The 16736-nt window shown below is 62.9% G+C and overlaps 2 protein-coding genes across 4 annotated transcripts; one reads left to right on the top strand and one right to left on the bottom strand.

Annotated features, from left to right (window-relative positions):
* Nucleotides 1-96: 96 nt before the first annotated feature.
* Nucleotides 97-4480, bottom strand: GTPBP3 (GTP binding protein 3, mitochondrial). Of its 2 annotated transcripts, none has more exons than XM_032315097.1 (9): nucleotides 3586-4480; nucleotides 2897-3150; nucleotides 2694-2780; nucleotides 2402-2604; nucleotides 2147-2219; nucleotides 1919-2062; nucleotides 1606-1771; nucleotides 1003-1281; nucleotides 97-798 (listed from the first exon to the last, which is right to left on the bottom strand). In XM_032315097.1, exons 1-9 carry the CDS (start codon nucleotides 3636-3638, stop codon nucleotides 573-575), a joined length of 1485 nt encoding a protein of 494 aa, XP_032170988.1. In that variant the 5' UTR covers nucleotides 3639-4480; the 3' UTR covers nucleotides 97-572. The 2 variants fall into 2 exon arrangements, with proteins under 2 accessions (XP_032170988.1, XP_032170991.1); XM_032315100.1 differs by having other exon boundaries at nucleotides 1946-2062.
* Nucleotides 4481-5099: 619 nt separating this feature from the next.
* ANO8 (anoctamin 8) lies at nucleotides 5100-15856 on the top strand. 2 transcript variants are annotated; one of them, XM_032315077.1, is made up of 19 exons: nucleotides 5100-5707; nucleotides 6487-6597; nucleotides 6726-6858; nucleotides 7038-7176; nucleotides 7280-7376; nucleotides 8252-8368; nucleotides 8450-8577; nucleotides 8672-8833; nucleotides 9159-9311; nucleotides 9415-9541; nucleotides 9661-9716; nucleotides 9824-9898; nucleotides 10101-10232; nucleotides 10710-11513; nucleotides 11766-11957; nucleotides 12088-12219; nucleotides 12301-12411; nucleotides 13562-14240; nucleotides 15087-15856. In XM_032315077.1, exons 1-19 carry the CDS (start codon nucleotides 5602-5604, stop codon nucleotides 15449-15451), a joined length of 3819 nt encoding a protein of 1272 aa, XP_032170968.1. In that variant the 5' UTR covers nucleotides 5100-5601; the 3' UTR covers nucleotides 15452-15856. The 2 variants fall into 2 exon arrangements, with proteins under 2 accessions (XP_032170968.1, XP_032170979.1); XM_032315088.1 differs by lacking the exon at nucleotides 10101-10232 and having other exon boundaries at nucleotides 5102-5707.
* Nucleotides 15857-16736: the final 880 nt, after the last annotated feature.

The raw sequence follows: 16736 nt of genomic DNA, 5'->3' as shown, positions 1-16736 counted from the left end.
AAGCTTGGAGGCCACAGGCGCCCAGGATCTTGCAAGTCTCTTTTCAAACATAAGAGGCAAAGCTTCCAGATGAATACCAAAAAAGGGAACGACAACTTGCAGAGCAATAAACACACAGTTTATGGACAAAATACAAGACAAAACATATTTCACAGGTGTATCCACAAATAAACAAAAGAGCAGAGAGAATTCTGGACCAACACAAACTGTGACCCCCAGGGATGGGGGGAGGGGGATTTCCATGTTTAAGCATTTCTGAATCACCTGAATTTTTTAATATTCCTTTAATATTTGCAAAGTAAATTAAAAAACGCCAAACAAAGATCCCTGAGGCCCTCCCATCCCATCCCAACCGTCCACTCCCCCAGCACAGGAAGCCAAAGGGACCTCCGCTGAGCTCCACTCCAGGGCTGGAACCCCTAGCACGGCTGGCCGTAGCTTAGTCACCGACAGCAACAAGGAGCTCACCACCTCTCAAGGCAGCACTTTGGTTCATGGTTCTGGGGTCAAGTTTTCTCCTGGAGATGAGATTCTCCCTTGGCCTAAGCTATTCCCACATGCCTCAGGGCTTCTCACTTGCCCACGCAGAAGTCCCGAAAGATGATGTCCAAGACCTCCTCGGTGCTGCCTCCGCCGGTGATGCGGCCCAGGTGACCCCGGGCAAGTCGCAGTGCCTCAGCAGCCAGGCCTAGGTCTTTTGTCTGCCTGTAGTGGCCGAGGGCATCCAGGCAGCCCTGGAGATGATGTTGGTGCCTTGCACGTGTCAGAAGCGGTGGGCCTGTGGACGGGTCCCCACACCTGGAAGGGAAAAAGGATGCGGTCTTTCTCAACTTTCTCAACTACCATTGAAGGGGGATCATCACTTGCATTTTGTAGATCCAGAAAACGAGCCTTGGGGGGCGGGTAGACAGCCCAAGCCAGTGGCTCAGCCCTGACTTGAACTTGGGTTGAGGCAGGCTGAGGGACAGGGACGGGCAGAGGCGGGGCAGGGGAGCCGCTCACACTTCAGCCAGCTCCTTCCTCAGTGCCTCCAGGAGATCATCCAAGCCCTCTCCGGTCAAGCAAGACAGCAGCAGGTGCGGGGGCAGGTTGGGACTGGGGTCTGGGCCCCCTGGAGGCAGTAAGTCCGACTTGTTCAGCACCAACAGGAGGCGCTGGCTGCTCTCATTGGGGCTCCCAGCGCCTGCGGGGGCGACAACCGTATCCAGGAAGTTGCGGCTGGATGGAGAGGCGAGGTCAGAAGCATCCAGCACCGCCAGAATGAGGTCAGCCTGCTCCAGCCTGGGGGAACAGAGAGAACCAACCAAGTGACCCCGGAGTCGAGCAAAGGCATGGGGGTTGGGGGTGACCAGAGGGGCGGGGCTTGGCACGTGGGAGGGGGTGGGGCAAGGTGGGTGGGGCTTGGCACATGGAGGCGGGGCAAACCAAGAGGGGAGGGGCAGGAATAGGGGCTGAATTTAAACCTCGGCTCTCCCCCCACATCAGAGCCCCCACTCAAGCGGCCTCAGCAGGCTTTCCTGATTCAGGAGGGACACAAAATAATTACAGCAAGGCGACATGGAAGTGGAAGGGCCGTTTCCCCATCCCACCACCCTATCAGCCTACCTCTCCCTGGCGCGCCGCACGCCCTCCTGCTCCACCGGCCCCACGCCCTCACGCAACCCCGCCGTGTCGCTCAGCAGCGCAGGGAATCCGGCCAGGTCCACGGGGATCTCCAGCACGTCGCGGGTGGTCCCCGGCTCCGGGGATACTATGGACACAGGCTTCCGGCCTGGGACGGGATTGGGGGTGGATATCATCACGAAGAAAGCGGGGTGGAAACCATGGAGCCTCCCAGCTGAGCTAAGTTTTCATCCTCCTCACTCCTCCCGGCCCCGCCCCCGACACTAGGCCCCGCCTCCGCCCGCCTCCCACGCACTGAGTAGGTTCACCAGGCTGCTCTTGCCAGCGTTGGGGGGTCCTGCGACCACTACGTGCGCTCCTGAGCGAAGCCTTTGCCCGCGCCTGGCATCTCGAAGATGTGCGCTCAGTGCCAGCTCCAGCTCCCGCACTTGGCTGTCAGCTGTGGATGGAAGAAAGGGAGGGGAAGGAGTGGGGCCTCCGAGGGCTATGATGCCAGGTGTCCCCAACCCCTAGGAGGACCCACCTCGCTCCAGGACGCCCTCCTCCAGGTTGTCATCCTCACCAAAGTCGATATAGGCCTCCACATGAGCCAGAGCCTGGGGGGTGGGGGGAGGCCGGTGGAGGTGGTGATGGGGTAACCCAGGAACTCCCCCCCCATGGGCCCAGGTCGAACCTGACCCAAGGGACCAGACTGGAGGCGCATGCACAGGAAGCTCCCACGCACCGAACGGGTAGGTAAGGTCTCTGAGGCAGGGAATGGGCGAAGAGGGGGGCTTGCCTTAGTGAGAGTCTTGGCCCAGCCATGGCAGAGGTGGCCCAGTTCCCCATCCAGCTGCCTCAGTGCCTGCCGCCGCTGCGCCTCGGTTTCTGCGTGAATTAGATCTGCCAGCCCCTCCACCTCGGTCAGGCTCAGCTTCCCGTGAGCGAATGCCCGCCTGGTGAACTCACCAGCCTCAGCCGGCCGCAGCCCTGGCACACTGCCTGCGGGAAGGTCCTGGGTCCTGAGCTCCCTGGCCCCCATCCAGGTCCACTGACAGAGCCAGACTTCGAACCCAAGGCTACAGACTCACCCAGGGCCTGCAGGACGCCACTCACCACCGCTGGGCCTCCATGCACGTGGAATTCCGCGCAGTCCTCCCCCGTGAAACTTTGGGGACCTAGTGTGGCGAGATGGGAGTCGAGGAGAGTACGGCTAGGCAAAACGCCTGGGGGGTGGGGGAGAGGAAACTGGGTCATGAGAGCTACAGTAGGTTCGGGATCTGGAACCCCTCACCTGGGAACCAGAGCACCAGCGCGCGGTCCAACGGCTCCCCGGAACGGGGGTGGCTGAGCAGGCGCAGGCAAGCGCTGCGAGCTGGGGGCAAGTCCCGGGGCGCCGTGAGGCTCCGGAGGGCGTGGCCGCTGGCGGGACCGCTGGTCCGGATCACCGCGATGCCGCAGCGGCCTTGGCCGGAGCTCAGCGCGAAGATGGTGGCCCCGGAACCAGGGGCCGGGGCGCCGCTGCCCTGGCGCGTGCACAATCTGGGACTGGAGAGGGGAAGAATCAGTGCCTGTGGGAGGCTCTGTTGCCGAGGGGCACGTGGATAGGGCGCTCGATGTTCGGAAGATGGCCCCGGTGGAGGTTCTTAGCTGGGGGATGGGCAGATTGGAGCGTCTGAGGCCAGACGGTGACCCGATTGAGGTCTCCGGGAACAGAAGTTGACCCAGATGTGGGTCTGCGACAGGGGGATGGATATGTTCTGAGGGTGAGCGCGCTGATGTCGAAGTGTGATCCGAATGGGTACTCTGAGGCCAACAGATGACCCAGATGTGGGCTCTGCGGCAGAGGAATGAACGGATTGGGGCTTGGAAAAATGCGAAAGGTGGCTCTGCCCCAGGGAACTGGGACCCGGATCCCAGAGAGAGGATCTGAAGCCCAAGCAGCACCCCACGCTGTCACACCCGTTTCCCGTATCGCCCCACCTGCGAGGCCCACGTGCGGCCCAGGCTACTAGGGTCCACAACCCCCGCCACATGGATTCACAACCAGCGACCCGCCTACCCGCTCTGCCTGGGTGGCTTCTAGTCCTCACAGGAGGCTCCACCCACTCCGCGGCGTGACTGGTAAAATGCTTAACGACTCTCGATTATCATTGGGCTCCTTAGGACGCGTACGGCCCACCCTCTGAAGATCTTCGTTTCTATTGGCCAGTGGCAGGGAAAGAGGCGGGGAAAGGGCTGGACGCGGGGGTGCAGCGAAATGGCGTTCCCCCGGCAACATTAGACCGAATTTTTAGGATCCTAGAACCGCGGGTATCCCAGACACCGGAAATGAGGGGTGGGAGGAAGAACCGGGCTTGGTCCAGGGCCGTGGGAATTACACCGAGTTGAGGGTTCCAGCCCGGTATTTTCCATCTGGCCACTTCGTAGCTTTAGGCGAAGCGAGAGCATCTCAGGAGCGAAGGATGAGTTCCGGGATACCCACGCCCGGGCCCTAGTAAAATCTTGTTCAAATTTCTGGGAAGATTCCTGTGTTCCCAGAACTCTCCCTGTTTCTCGGCCCTCCCCCAGCTTTCCCTCCCGCCGTTCCCTCCCCCCCGGATACTCTTCTTCATTTGACAAACTCATCCTCAGGACCTAGCTCCAAGGTCCCCTCCGACAGGACACCTTTCTGGAATCCCCCAGCACAGCCCTCTCTGCCCTCTGGCCTTTCCTGGCCCCGGCCTGCTCCTGCAGAGCTGAGTGTCCGGTCTCTCTCTGGCTCCCCGAAAGCCAGAAAGGGGAGTCTCAGGGATTTCTTTCAGGTTAACCCAGGACAGCGCAGAATAGCGGAATAAAAGCGCTGATGGTGGAATTCCAGACACTGGCTGGGCGGGGTCTCCGCGGGCGCTTTCGCACGGACAATTCTCTGGTTCTTGGACAGAGCGGGCGGGCGACGCACTTGCGCTTGGGGAAGAATCTGTCGGACCCGCTGGAGTTCTAATCCCTGCCTCGACCCGCTCAACTTTTTCATTTGTCAGAGAGTGACAGACGCGGAAACTCGCCTTCTCCGAATTGTTCCATCTGTCATAAGTATACATCAGGTGCCTACTGTGTGCGCTAAGAACCAGAAGGGGCCCCTGGCCTCTCTGGGCTCTCAGTCTAACAGAAAAGGCTACTCGGGACGGTCAGGGGTCTGGGTGCAGATAAAATACAGAACGCCCAGTTAAATGTGAATTCCGGATACACAGTAAATAAGGTTTTGGTGTAACTATGCCCCATGTAATATTTGGGACATCCTAAAAGTGTATTCGTTTGTCTGAAATTCATTCATACAGTGGGAGGGCTGTACTTTTATTTGCTAAACTTGGAAGCCCTATGGGGTCCTCTCTGAGGAGGTTACATCCTGAGGGGAGCAGGGGTTAACTGGACGGAGAGGGCGTGAGGAGTGCACAGGCTAAGGCCCTGAGGCAGGACGTGCTTTATTTATTAATTTGTATTCTAGCTGTGAAGTTATTGCTACCTGGAATCTCCCCCAACCAGGCCCGCCCCCTCCCACGTCCTGCCCTAGTCAAATCACGCCCAACGCAAGATTCCAAGCCTCGCCTTTGTAGATGGAGAAAACTAAGGCTGGAAGGCGGAGAATCCAGTCCCGGGACGGGCGGGGACGAGACCCAGAATTGAACGCGGGCGGGGACACATCCTTGGTGACTGCATCTTCGATGCGGGCGGAGACGAGCAGCAGAAAGCGAAGTGGGCGGGCGAGAACGGAATCTAGAAAACAACACGGGCGGAGTCGAGAACCCAAGAGCGACGTGCGCGGGGACGAGAAGGAGAATCGAGGTTCCGCGCGGGCGGAGACGAGAAGCAGCGCTCGGGCACGCGGGGACGGCGGCCGGCGCGGGCGGGCGCGGCCTTTGTCTCCACCTCCAGCTCGCTCCGCGGCTGCACCGGCCCGATGAGCCCGCGGCCCCCAGGCGCTCGGGCCGCCCGCAGCCCCTGACCTGGCCTGCGCTCACCATGGCCGAAGCCACCTCCAGCGCCGGGGGCACGTCCCTGGAGGGCGAGCGTGGCAAGAGGCCCCCGCCTGAGGGCGAGCCTGCAGCCCCGGCGTCTGGAGTTCTGGGTATGTGTGCGGCGGCTGGATCTGACAGGGTTGCAGGTGCCTGTGGTGCGCGCGGCGGCTGGACGCGGAGTGGGATTGGGCTCAGCCGTCCCGGGCCTGGAGTCCAGTTGAGGGGCCGGCTTCTCCCGGCACTGCGGCTGCGGCGGGGCCAGCGCGGCTGGGACGGTACAGGGGGCGGGGGTCCCAGCGCAGAGACTTGGACACGCCCCTCGGAGAGCCCCGGCTCGGGGCTGAGCTCAGTCACCCCTTTGGGTTACCGGATCGCAGCCCGGCAGGGATGCGCGTGAGAGAGCCTCTCCGCAGAGGATACGGAATGATACGGTCCCGGGTTCGAATCCCAGCTCGCCTGTGTGACCTTGGGTGCGTGACTTAAACGCCCTGGTTCTCAGTTTCCTCACCTGTGAAATGGGGGTAAGAACCGCGCCCAGCTATGAGGACGCGCTGACATGATGTGGTGAAGCGCTCGCTCGGGGCTGCTAGTGAGCGCCCCATCGATTGTGGGTTTGGAGGCGGAGCTGGGCCTCAAGAATGAGTAAGATTTGTAAGGGAGGACCTGGGGGAAGGGCATTCCTGGAGGAGGGCCTGGCTGGTGCAAGGACGTGGAGGGAAGGAAACAAGCTGAGGCCAAACCTTGCGGGTCCCTAGATGCCAGACTTAGTGCAGAGGAAACGTGGCGAGTGTGCGTGCGAGCAGGGGTTAGGACCGGAGGGACTACACTAGAGGCTGGGGTCTTGGTCTGGGAGCGGCCTGACCTGGGCCCTGCCCTGCCTGCCCCCTAGATAAGCTTTTTGGGAAGCGGCTCCTGCAGGCTGGTCGCTACCTGGTATCTCACAAGGCGTGGATGAAGACAGTGCCTACGGAGAACTGCGACGTGCTGATGACCTTTCCAGGTACCTGTGCCCGCCGCCTGCCCAGTGCCCAGATGGGCTCCCTTGAGCTGGGCTCCCCTGAGTAGGAGTCTGTAAGAGGCCTCGGACCTCTTGTGGCAAGGGCCATCAGTCCCTGTGCCCCTTGGCAGACACGACTGATGACCACACGCTGCTATGGCTGCTGAACCACATCCGCGTGGGCATCCCTGAGCTCATCGTGCAAGTCCGCCACCACCGCCACACGCGTGCCTATGCCTTCTTCGTCACCGCCACGTATGAGAGGCGAGTCTCTGTCCCTGGACTCTCGCTGACCCTGCTACCCAGCTCCCCGCCTTTCCAAGCGTCAACTGTGAGGTGTAGCGCCCTGCATTTGTCCCAGGTGGCCGCCGAGTACACCATCCCTAGCTCCCGGATGGTGAGCCAGGGTCTCCCCATGACCCACCTCCGTGTCTTCCTGGCAGCCTACTTCGAGGAGCCGACGAGCTGGGTTTGCGCAAAGCGGTGAAGGCCGAGTTTGGCGGGGGCACCCGAGGCTTCTCTTGCGAGGAGGACTTCATCTACGAGAATGTGGAGAGTGAGCTGCGCTTCTTCACCTCCCAGGTGCGGCCAGCTCTGGCTCCCAGTCCGCACCCCTAGCGCTTGGGCTGCTGTTCCCTGTGCTCAAGCCCTGCCCTGTCCCCAACCCCTGCTCTGTCCCCCGCAGGAACGCCAGAGCATCATCCGCTTTTGGCTGCAGAACCTACGCGCGAAGCAGGGTGAGGCACTGCACAATGTGCGCTTCCTGGAGGACCAGCCAATCAGTAAGCAGGCGGGACCAATCTCCAATCACACGTGGGGAGTTGGGTGGGGCTCTTAGAATACAGCCTATCAGTGTGAGAGGGTGGAGCCTAGAGACAACCGACGAAAAAAGCTAGTGAAGAATTGGGTGGGGCCTGGAGACGTCAATCAATGTGGTGAGGGGGGTGTGGCCTTAACCTAGGGGTGAGGCTTACTCCCCGGAAGCCCTTCCGAGAGAAACCATTGTCTGGGTCTGGGATTAGGTAGGGGCAGGACCATGGACAGCACTCCATGCCCTGTGTGGCGAGGCCCTGGGCCTCAGTTTCTTCTCCAAGAGACCAGCTGCTTCAAGTTCACCTTTTGACGCCAGCTTTGCACCATCCCTCAGAGCTTCAGAGCAGTGAACTGAGGCCAAATGGCTTTATTTAAAAATGAGGTTCCTGGGGTGCCTGGGCGGCTTAGTGGGTTAAGCCTCTGCCTTCGGCTCAGGTCATGATCTCAGGGTCCTGGGATCCAGCCCCGCATCCGGCTCTCTGCTTAGCAGAGGCCTGCTTCCCCCTCTCTCTCTCTGCCTGCCTCTCTGCCTACTTGTGATCTCTCTCTGTCAAATAAATAAATAAAATCTTAAAAAAAAAAAAAAGAGGTTCCACACTGGGACCCCACCCTCCCAGGTGGATTCCTGCACCCCCTCCTGCCTGCCTCTGCACCTCCGAAGTTCTGAAGGAGAACCAGATATCCTGCCCACTTAGAATTCCTCCCTGGGAAGAGCCTCTGAAGATTGAAAAGCAGGGGAAAACTGTGACTTGGGTTTCGGCTGGGGCGGGGGCTGAGTGTGGGGAACTGGCCAGGCCAGGCCCAGGCAGAAGGGTGGGGCTCAACTGCTCTTGTCCCCCAACAGTCCCTGAGCTGGCGGCCCGTGGGATCATCCAGCAGGTGTTCCCGGTCCATGAGCAGCGTATCCTGAACCGCCTCATGAAGTCATGGGTGCAAGCTGTGTGTGAAAACCAGCCTCTAGGTGCGGCCCCAGGTCGGGGGTGTGTGGGAGTCTCAGGAAGTGGGCAGGGCTGACCGGGACCCCGCCCTGTGCTCCTGGCAGATGAGATCTGTGACTACTTTGGAGTGAAGATTGCCATGTACTTTGCCTGGCTGGGCTTCTACACATCAGCGATGGTATACCCAGCCGTCTTTGGCTCCGTCCTGTACACATTTACGGAGGCTGACCAGGTGCTGGGGGTGGGCTGGGCTGGGGCCGGAGTGCCTAAGACACCCTCCTCCCTGGGCCAACCCGGCCAACAGCTCAGCCTTCCACCATCCCCAGACAAGCCGGGATGTATCGTGTGTGGTTTTTGCCCTCTTCAACGTGGTCTGGTCAACCCTGTTCTTGGAGGAATGGAAACGGAGGGGGGCAGAGCTGGCCTACAAGTGGGGGACGCTGGACTCACCTGGGGAAGCTGTGGAGGAACCACGACCTCAGTTCAGGGTCAGTTGGGGTGTGTGAGTCCAAGGACTCCAAGAATGAGAGGGGGAGGCAGGGGGTGGGGTGGGGGCCATTGCAGGGGCAAAGACAAGGTGTAAAATAGGGCTGCAGCATCAGAGAGGGTATGCCGGGTGGGGGGCTCTGCATGCCCCAGAGAAGAGGTGTGGGAAACTGCATTTGAGGGACTGGGGAAGGTGGACTGTGGGGGGCACCCCAAAAGCAGAGGCATGGTGGAGGGAAACAGAACTCAGGGGCCTTGGGAAGGCTGTGTGGGGACAGGGGCAGCCCCTCTGTCCTCACACTGTGCCCCACCCCCACCCTCTGCCAGGGTGTCCGGCGCATTAGCCCCGTGACAAGGGCTGAGGAGTTCTACTACCCGCCCTGGAAGCGGCTGCTCTTCCAGCTGCTCGTGAGCCTCCCCTTGTGCCTCACCTGCCTGGCCTGCGTGTTCCTGCTCATGCTCGGCTGCTTCCAGCTGCAGGTGACCTCCGGTCCCCTTGGCCCTGATCTGGCCGCCGCTGGCCCAGGACCACTCCGGGCTGCGCCCAGATGCTAGGGTGACCAGTGAAACCCCGTCCCTACAGGAGCTGGTGCTGAGCATGAAAGGGCTGCCCCGTCTTGCCCGCTTCCTGCCCAAGGTTGTGCTGGCCCTGCTGGTCAGCGCCAGTGCTGAAGGCTATAAGAAGCTTGCCATCTGGCTCAACGACATGGGTACGCCCTGCAAGGGGAGGGCCTGCCGCTCTGGGGAGGAAGGTCCCTACTGCCCTTCAGGGCCCCCGCTGCCTTCAGGGGGCCTGGGCCGCCCCCTCACTCACCCCCTCGGCCCCCAGAGAATTACCGGCTGGAGAGCGCCTATGAGAAGCACCTCATTATCAAAGTCGTCCTGGTGAGTGGCAGCCAGCAGGCAGGCAGCGAGGGCTCTGCGTGGGGTATAGGAGGGGCTCCTGGGTTCGGGGGTGGCAGAGGGACTGCCCTCCTGCTTCCTTCCCACAGTTCCAATTTGTCAACTCCTACCTGAGCCTCTTCTACATCGGCTTCTACCTCAAGGACATGGAGCGCTTGAAAGAGGTGAGACCCCAGCCCAAGGCAGTGCCTCCCACCACAGTGGCGGCCAAGGGGGGCCGGACTTGTCCACCCAAGGGGTCCACGGGCTCTCCAGCCCCTCCCCCCCCTCCTCCATCCTTCTCTCTCTGTCCGTTCGTCCATGTGTCCTCTCTCTGCCTGTCGTCCCCCCATCTGTCTGTCCACCTGTCCGTCGGTCCCTCCACAGCTCCTGCTCGTCCTGTCCCTGTCCCAGAGCCTCGAGCGGCAGCTTCGGGCGGTGCTGGTCCCGCTCGCGGCCCTGCGGTTCCGCCTGCTCCTCCTCTCCCTCCGGGGCCTCCTGCTCGTGGCCCGGGCCAAAGTATGGGCAGATGGCGAGCCCATGGGGCCTCGCCAGGGCGGGCAGTGTGGCTGTGCTTGGGGCCTCGCGCTGCCTGAGCCAAGGGTGCATGTTCCAAGGGGCGGGCTCTGCTGATGGGGTGCGGATGGCAGGGGTCCCTCGAGGCCCTGGGCCCCAGCTGAGCTCCCGGGCAGTGCTCCAAGCAGGGGGACCCTGATCCCCAGCAGGGTGGAAACGTGCATTGCAACCCCAGGAGCTTGGCTTGGAGCACTGCGGCCTGCCAGGCTCCAGTTGGTGGGAGAGGCTGCAGAGGTTGCTGCTGGGGCCACCATGTCCAGGGACCTCATTAAATGGGGTGGAGGCAGCAGTTGGGTTCGGGGCATGTGTCTGGCAACTTGCTCCTGGAGGGCGGCTCCCTAGTCCCCGCAGCCTACCTCCGGTGCCCCGGGCCCTGCCCGCACCCCACGTGGCCTCTCTCCTCCCCCTTCCTGCCCCCAGATGCTGGCCACTCTGCTGATCACCCGCCAGTTCCTCCAGAACGTGCGCGAGGTCCTGCAGCCGCACCTGTACCGGCGGCTGGGCCGCGGCGAGCTTGGCCTGCAGGCAGCCTGGGAGCTGGCCCGTGCCCTGCTCGGCCTGCTGAGCCTCCAGCGCCCCGCACCCCGTCGCCTTGAACCCCAGGCTGAAGAGGGGGGTGGCGGTGGTGGCGGCGGGGGCCGTAGGTGTCTCAGTGGGGGCTGCGGGGCCCCCGAGGAGGAGGAGGAGGCACCAGTGGAGCGGAGGCCCGCAGGGGAAGGGGGGGAGGTGGGGGATGGGTCTCGGGGGGGCAAGGAGGACGAGGACGAGGAGGAGGAGGAAGAGGAGGATGAGGAAGATGACGAGGAGGAGGGCGAGGAGAGCAGCCTCCTGGACTGCGGGCTCCGGCTGAAGAAGGTCAGCTTTGCTGAACGAGGGGCCGGGCGGCGGCGGCCTGGCCCCGACGCCATCCTGGAGGAGGGGAGCCCCACCATGGTGGAGAAGGGGCTGGAGCCGGGAGTATTCACGCTGGCCGAAGAAGACGATGAGGCTGAAGGGGCTCCCAGCAGTCCTGAGCGGGAGCCCCCGGCCGTCCTGCTCCGCCGGGCTGGGGGCGAGGGCCGTGACCAGGGGCCAGATGGGGGCCCAGACCCAGAGACCGGCTCGGGTGACTCAGGCAGGAGGCAGCGGCGGCAGAATCGGTCGTCTTGGATTGACCCACCTGAGGAGGAGCACTCACCCCAGCTCACCCAGGCGGAGCTTGAGAGCTGTATGAAGAAGTACGAGGTGAGGAGGGTGCATGGGAGGCCCAAGGCCAGGCCTGTGGCGGGGCAGGGCACGCGGTCTGAGGGGTGACCTAGGGGGCGTGATAAAATGGGCCCTCGATGTGGTTGGGAACTTGCCGGATGGGGAGCTCTGGGTCCCTTCAGGAGAATTGGAGGGCGGGAGGCAGGCTTGAGAGAAGAATGTAGTGGGAGGTAGGAGGCATCTGGGTCTGAGGGAGGGGGACCAAGGCCACACGCAGGTGCCCGCCTGCAGGACACCTTCCAGGACTACCAGGAGATGTTCGTGCAGTTCGGCTACGTTGTCCTCTTCTCATCGGCCTTCCCCCTGGCTGCTCTGTGCGCCCTGGTCAACAACCTCATCGAGATCCGGAGCGACGCCCTCAAGCTGTGCACAGGGCTGCAGCGGCCCTTCGGGCAGCGGGTGGAGAGCATCGGCCAGTGGCAGGTGTGCGGAGTGCCAGAGCCCAGGCCCCGAGGGAGTCCAGGGGTGGGGGGCCGCTGGGGAGAAGCGGGAGGCCCAGGCAGGGTGGCGGGACCACACCTGAGCCCCGCCCCACTCCTATGTACCCCTGCAGAAGGTGATGGAGGCCATGGGCGTCCTGGCCATCGTGGTCAACTGCTACCTGATTGGCCAGTGCGGGCAGCTGCAGCGCCTCTTCCCCTGGCTCAGCCCGGAGGCAGCCATCGTGTCCGTGGTGGTGCTCGAGGTGGGGCTGGTGGCTGGGTGGAGGAGCTGGGGGGGCAGCAGGGCGTCCCCGAGCCTGCAGCCTCTCCCTTTGTCGCCTCAGCACTTTGCCCTGCTCCTCAAGTATCTCATCCACGTGGCCATTCCCGACATCCCAGGCTGGGTGGCTGAGGAAATGGCCAAGCTTGAGTACCAGCGCCGGGAGGCCTTCAAGGTACACGGGTGTGGGACGGGGCTGGGTTGCTGCCGGCTCGCAGCGGGGCTTCTCAGCCTTGCCGGGCTGGCCTTGCCGGGCTGGCCACCAGCCGCCAGCCACTGAGCTGAAGGGGAAGAGGGGCGGAGCCCCAGGGAATAATGAGCGTGCTGCCGGGGCCGCTCCGTCCCCGGGATCCCTGGTGGCATCCAGCACCGGGCTGGCACTTGTGAACCCTTAGTCATCGCCAGCTCGCCGTCAGTGCCCTGTTTGGGGCCAGGGACAAGGCTGATGCTTCCTAGAAGCCCAGCTTCTGCCACATTCCCCAGAAAGCTGCAGAGTGGGCCAAGGAGCTCACCAGCGCCAGGCGGCGCTCTCCGTGGTCATGGAAACGTTCTGTGTCTGCGCTGTGGCTCCTTGCTCCGGGCGGGCGTTGGCCACTTGAGGTGGGGCTGGTACAACCGAGAGACGGAAGTCTTATTTTATTTCATTTTAATTACTTAAATTGGCATTGACAAAGCCACGTGTGGCTCCTGGACTGGCCAGGGCGGACTCTGGTATGTGTCAGTCATGACTCCATCTGTCACTGGTTCTCCAGAAAGTGGAGAACTGTTGAGGCCCACGATGTGTTTACATTCTCCCAGTTCTTTTTTTTTTTTTTTTTTAAAGATTTTATTTATTTATTTGACAGAGAGAAATCACAAGTAGATGGAGAGGCAGGCAGAGAGAGAGAGGGAAGCAGGCTCCCTGCTGAGCAGAGAGCCCGATGCGGGACTCGATCCCAGGACCCCGAGATCATGACCCGAGCCGAAGGCAGCGGCTTAACCCACTGAGCCACCCAGGCGCCCCATTCTCCCAGTTCTTAAAACTGTGCCCTCACACACGGCTGGGGACAGAGTTGGTGGCCGGTAATGTCCCCATTCTCTTCTCGGTTCTCAGAAACCACTGACATGGATCCAGGAATGCAGTTGGTGCCTAATAAGTGGTTAGATGTCTCCATAATTTCTCGGAGAGCCCCCGGGTGGGCCCAGGGGTGCGGCTGGTGCCCAATATGTGTTTGGACCTCTCCCCACTCCTGCAGAGAGCACCCGCGGGGGCCTGGAACCTCAGCTGGCTCTGGCTCACACACCCTCTCTGCCCAATCCCCATAATGGCTCTACTCTGCCCGCAGAGACACGAACGCCAGGCCCAGCACCGCTACCAGCAGCAGCAGCGGCGGAGGAGGGAGGAGGAGGAGCGCCAGCGCCATGCAGAGCACCACGCCCGGCGAGAGCGCGATGCCGGCGGCCGGGAGGAGGCCCGGCCCGAAGGCTCTGGGCTGGACCCCGCTGCCCCTGAGAAGGCCTCCACCAAGGCCAAGGGCAGCGGGGCGGGTGGCCACGGGCAAGAGCGGCCCAAGCGCCCGGGGTCCTTGTTGGCACCCAACAACGTCATGAAGCTGAAGCAGATCATCCCGCTGCAGGGCAAGTTCCTGTCGTCTGGGGCGACATCCTCACTGGCCAGTGCAGGGGCCGGCCCTGCCGCCCGGCCACCCCCTGCCCAGTCACCCACGGGGAGTGACACCCGCCTGCCAGCCTTCCTCAGCTTCAAGTTCCTCAAGTCGCCTGAGACCCGGCGGGACCCAGAACGCAGCCACTCACCGCCCAAGGCCTTCCACGCTGGCAAGCTCTTCCCTTTCGGTGGGGCCCGGGCTGACACCGGGTCCAACGGGGCAGGTGGGCAGGCCCGGCTGGACGGGACCCCCGGCGGCAGCGGTGGCGGCGGCGGAGGCCGAGCCCAGCGGAGTGGGCCGGCAGACGAGGCTGCGGCTGAGGAGCCGGACGCCCCCCGGCCTGAAGAGGAAGGCTCAGGTCACAAGCTTTAACTCGGGGGTGGGGACTCTGGGCCGGGCTTTTCGGGAAGGGATGGGGTGGCCAGGCCTGGGGAGAGGGGCTGAAGGGGACAGAGGAGGCCCGGTCTCTGGTACCGGTTGGGAGCCTGGGTATGTGGTACGTGGAGCCTCTCAAGTCAAAGCTTGCTCAGTGTCTCCAGGTCCCCGACAGCCAAAGCCCCCTGGTCCCATGCCCCTCCCAGGGCACCCTGCCCACCGAGCTCTGGGGCCAGGAGAGGAGATGAAAGGGGCTTCTTCACCACCTGGCCCAGCCTCCTCTCCTGCCCCTATGAGACCCCCATACTCAGCTCACTCTGGGGGGGGACTGGACCCCCCCCAGGCCTCTATGCAAGTTCTCACCCTGCAGGCCAGCTGTTCAAGGAGGCCTTTCTTGGAGGTGGGGGCTGGAGCTGCCCCTTTGGGGAGCTCGGGGTGCTCGGCCACAGGCTGCACCCATATCCGTGCTGAGCAGAGGTGCCAGCCTCACGCCCCCCATCCCCACCTTGCGGGTCCCCACCCCAGCCCCACCCAGCCCCAGGCTCCAGCAGCTCATCCCCCAGGGAGCCCAAGAGGTGGCAGCTGCAGTACCAGGGACGCAGGTCAGAAATCAGAGGGACTTCCTCAGACTGTCCTCTCCCCATGATGGGGAGGGGCCCAGTGCCCAGAGGCAGGGGATGCACCCGAAGACGCCCACCCCTTGTCACTGATCAGAAGCAATAAGGCCCTCGATGTGCCTGGAAGCCCGGGAGGGAGCGCGGGCAGGGTCTGAGCGGGGTCCGGCGGCGGGGGCGGCACCCCCCCGGAACGGCCCCTCTCGCCTCCGCAGGGACAGCGCTGGCCCCCGTGGGCGCCCCTGCCCTCCGCACCCGCCGCAGCCGGAGCCCCGCGCCACCGCCAACGCCGCTGCCTCGGCCCCCGACGCCGCCCGCAGGCTGCTGGCAGTGGGACGGGCCATGGGGCTGCGGGGGCGAGGGCGCCGCCCCCCGCCAGGCCCCCGCCCCCGTCGCAGCCGAGTGTCCGCCCTGCGCCCTCGCCGGGCCCCCGCCCGCCCCGCAGCCCCTGCCGGGGGACGCCAGCTTCTACAGCCTCCCGCCCCCGCCGCCCACCTCTGAGCCCTTCGAGCCCCCGGCGCCCTCGCCCAGCCCCAGCCCCAGTCCCCAGGCCGTGTGCTGGCCCAGCGGCTGGCATTAGCTCCACCCGCCCGCCCTGCCTTCCTGTTCTCATATGCAATATCAGTCCGTGGACCGGGGCGGCGGCCGCCACCCAGAAAACGCGCTTCGGCCCGACGGCCCCCAGTATTGGCTGCTCTCCTGGGGCAGGGCTGGGGGCCGGGCCCCCCCATCTGCCGTTTTCCTTTCGACCCGGATGGGGAAAACGAAAGGAAACCCCAAAAAACCAACAGAAAACACACAGAATAGGCGATTATTTATTTGTTTTTAATTTATTTTGTCATATTTTTGTAAAACGGCAGAAATGCAATAAAAAGTATATTTCAACAGTGCCCGAGGACAGAGCAGTGGAAGGGGGATCAAGGGGGCCCAGTGACTTGTAGTTGGTGCTGGCTTTTGGGGGACCTAGCAGGCCTAGGGTGGGGGCCCCTCCCATCCTCTGACCCTTAGGGGCCTCCTCCTAAGAACTGGGTCTTGAGGCCACAGATGGAAAACTCCAGACTGCACCAACTCTGAGTCGGCCCAGATTTGGGGGCCAACTACAGGCCTGGGGCCCCTGGGAGGAGCCACAGAGCCTCAGGCCCTGGCGTCAGCCTCCTAGACAAAGGAAGAAATCTCCAAGTGTTGAAAAGATGCAGCAGTTTGGGTGCGGGGCCTGGGTCCTGAATTGGCCTTGGCCCTGCAGGGTGATTGAGGTGACCGTCCTCAATCGGCCTTTCTGGCATAACTGTCCCCCCCCCCACCCCGCCCCGCCCAGGCTGCCATCTGAAGAGTCACACGCGGTGGAAAAAACTTGGGGTATGAAAATCAGAAGGCACCTGGCACTGGAGTCTGGATGTTGAGGGGATGGCACTTTCAGGGGTGACACTGGGGAGTGGCTGGGATGCCCCACCGTGGGACCGCTATCAGACCCGAGTTGCTGGGATTCCGCTGGGACTCCTTGTTGTGTGGTCAGGAGTGGGACGCAACCCCCGCCCCCCCCAAGCACATCCATAGCCAAAGGTTCAGAGGCTGAGAGGCCCAGCCCGGTGGCTGCAGGAGCCCAGGGGAGCCAGTGCGAGGAAGGGGCACTTCGGAGGGCTATGAAAGAGAAACCAGGGTTCACTGGAGGCAGGAGAGCAGCCTGTGCAAAGGCACAGAGGTGTGGGAAGGCTGAGTTTGGTGTCTGAAGGAGCAGAGGAATAAGGGGGCAGGCCTAAAGGCAGGAGAGGTGGGCAGAGGCTGGCTCTCAGGAGACCTCAGTGGGCCCTGGCCATGGGACCCCTGCCTGAGCCATGGATGTCCCTGACAGATAAACTCAGTCCCTC

Source organism: Mustela erminea, chromosome 1, assembly GCF_009829155.1.
Source record: "Mustela erminea isolate mMusErm1 chromosome 1, mMusErm1.Pri, whole genome shotgun sequence".
Lineage (NCBI taxonomy): Eukaryota > Metazoa > Chordata > Mammalia > Carnivora > Mustelidae > Mustela > Mustela erminea.
The sequence above is the reverse complement of the archived record's forward strand: the minus strand, read 5'-3'. Positions and strand labels throughout refer to the sequence as shown.

Excerpts from the sequence above, each read along its gene's own strand:
- GTPBP3 (XM_032315097.1), bottom strand. The coding sequence starts at position 3,638 with ATGTGGCGGGGGTTGTGGACCCTAGTAGCCTGGGCCGCACGTGGGCCT. Across the intron at positions 2,781-2,896 it reads GCTGGTGCTCTGGTTCCCAG|GTCCCCAAAGTTTCACGGGG; the intron begins GTGAGGGGTTCC and ends TCGCCACACTAG. Across the intron at positions 799-1,002 it reads AGGAAGGAGCTGGCTGAAGT|GTGTGGGGACCCGTCCACAG; the intron begins GTGAGCGGCTCC and ends TTTCCCTTCCAG.
- ANO8 (XM_032315077.1), top strand. The coding sequence starts at position 5,602 with ATGGCCGAAGCCACCTCCAGCGCCGGGGGCACGTCCCTGGAGGGCGAG. Across the intron at positions 7,377-8,251 it reads CCTGGAGGACCAGCCAATCA|TCCCTGAGCTGGCGGCCCGT; the intron begins GTAAGCAGGCGG and ends GTCCCCCAACAG. Across the intron at positions 8,369-8,449 it reads GTGTGAAAACCAGCCTCTAG|ATGAGATCTGTGACTACTTT; the intron begins GTGCGGCCCCAG and ends TGCTCCTGGCAG.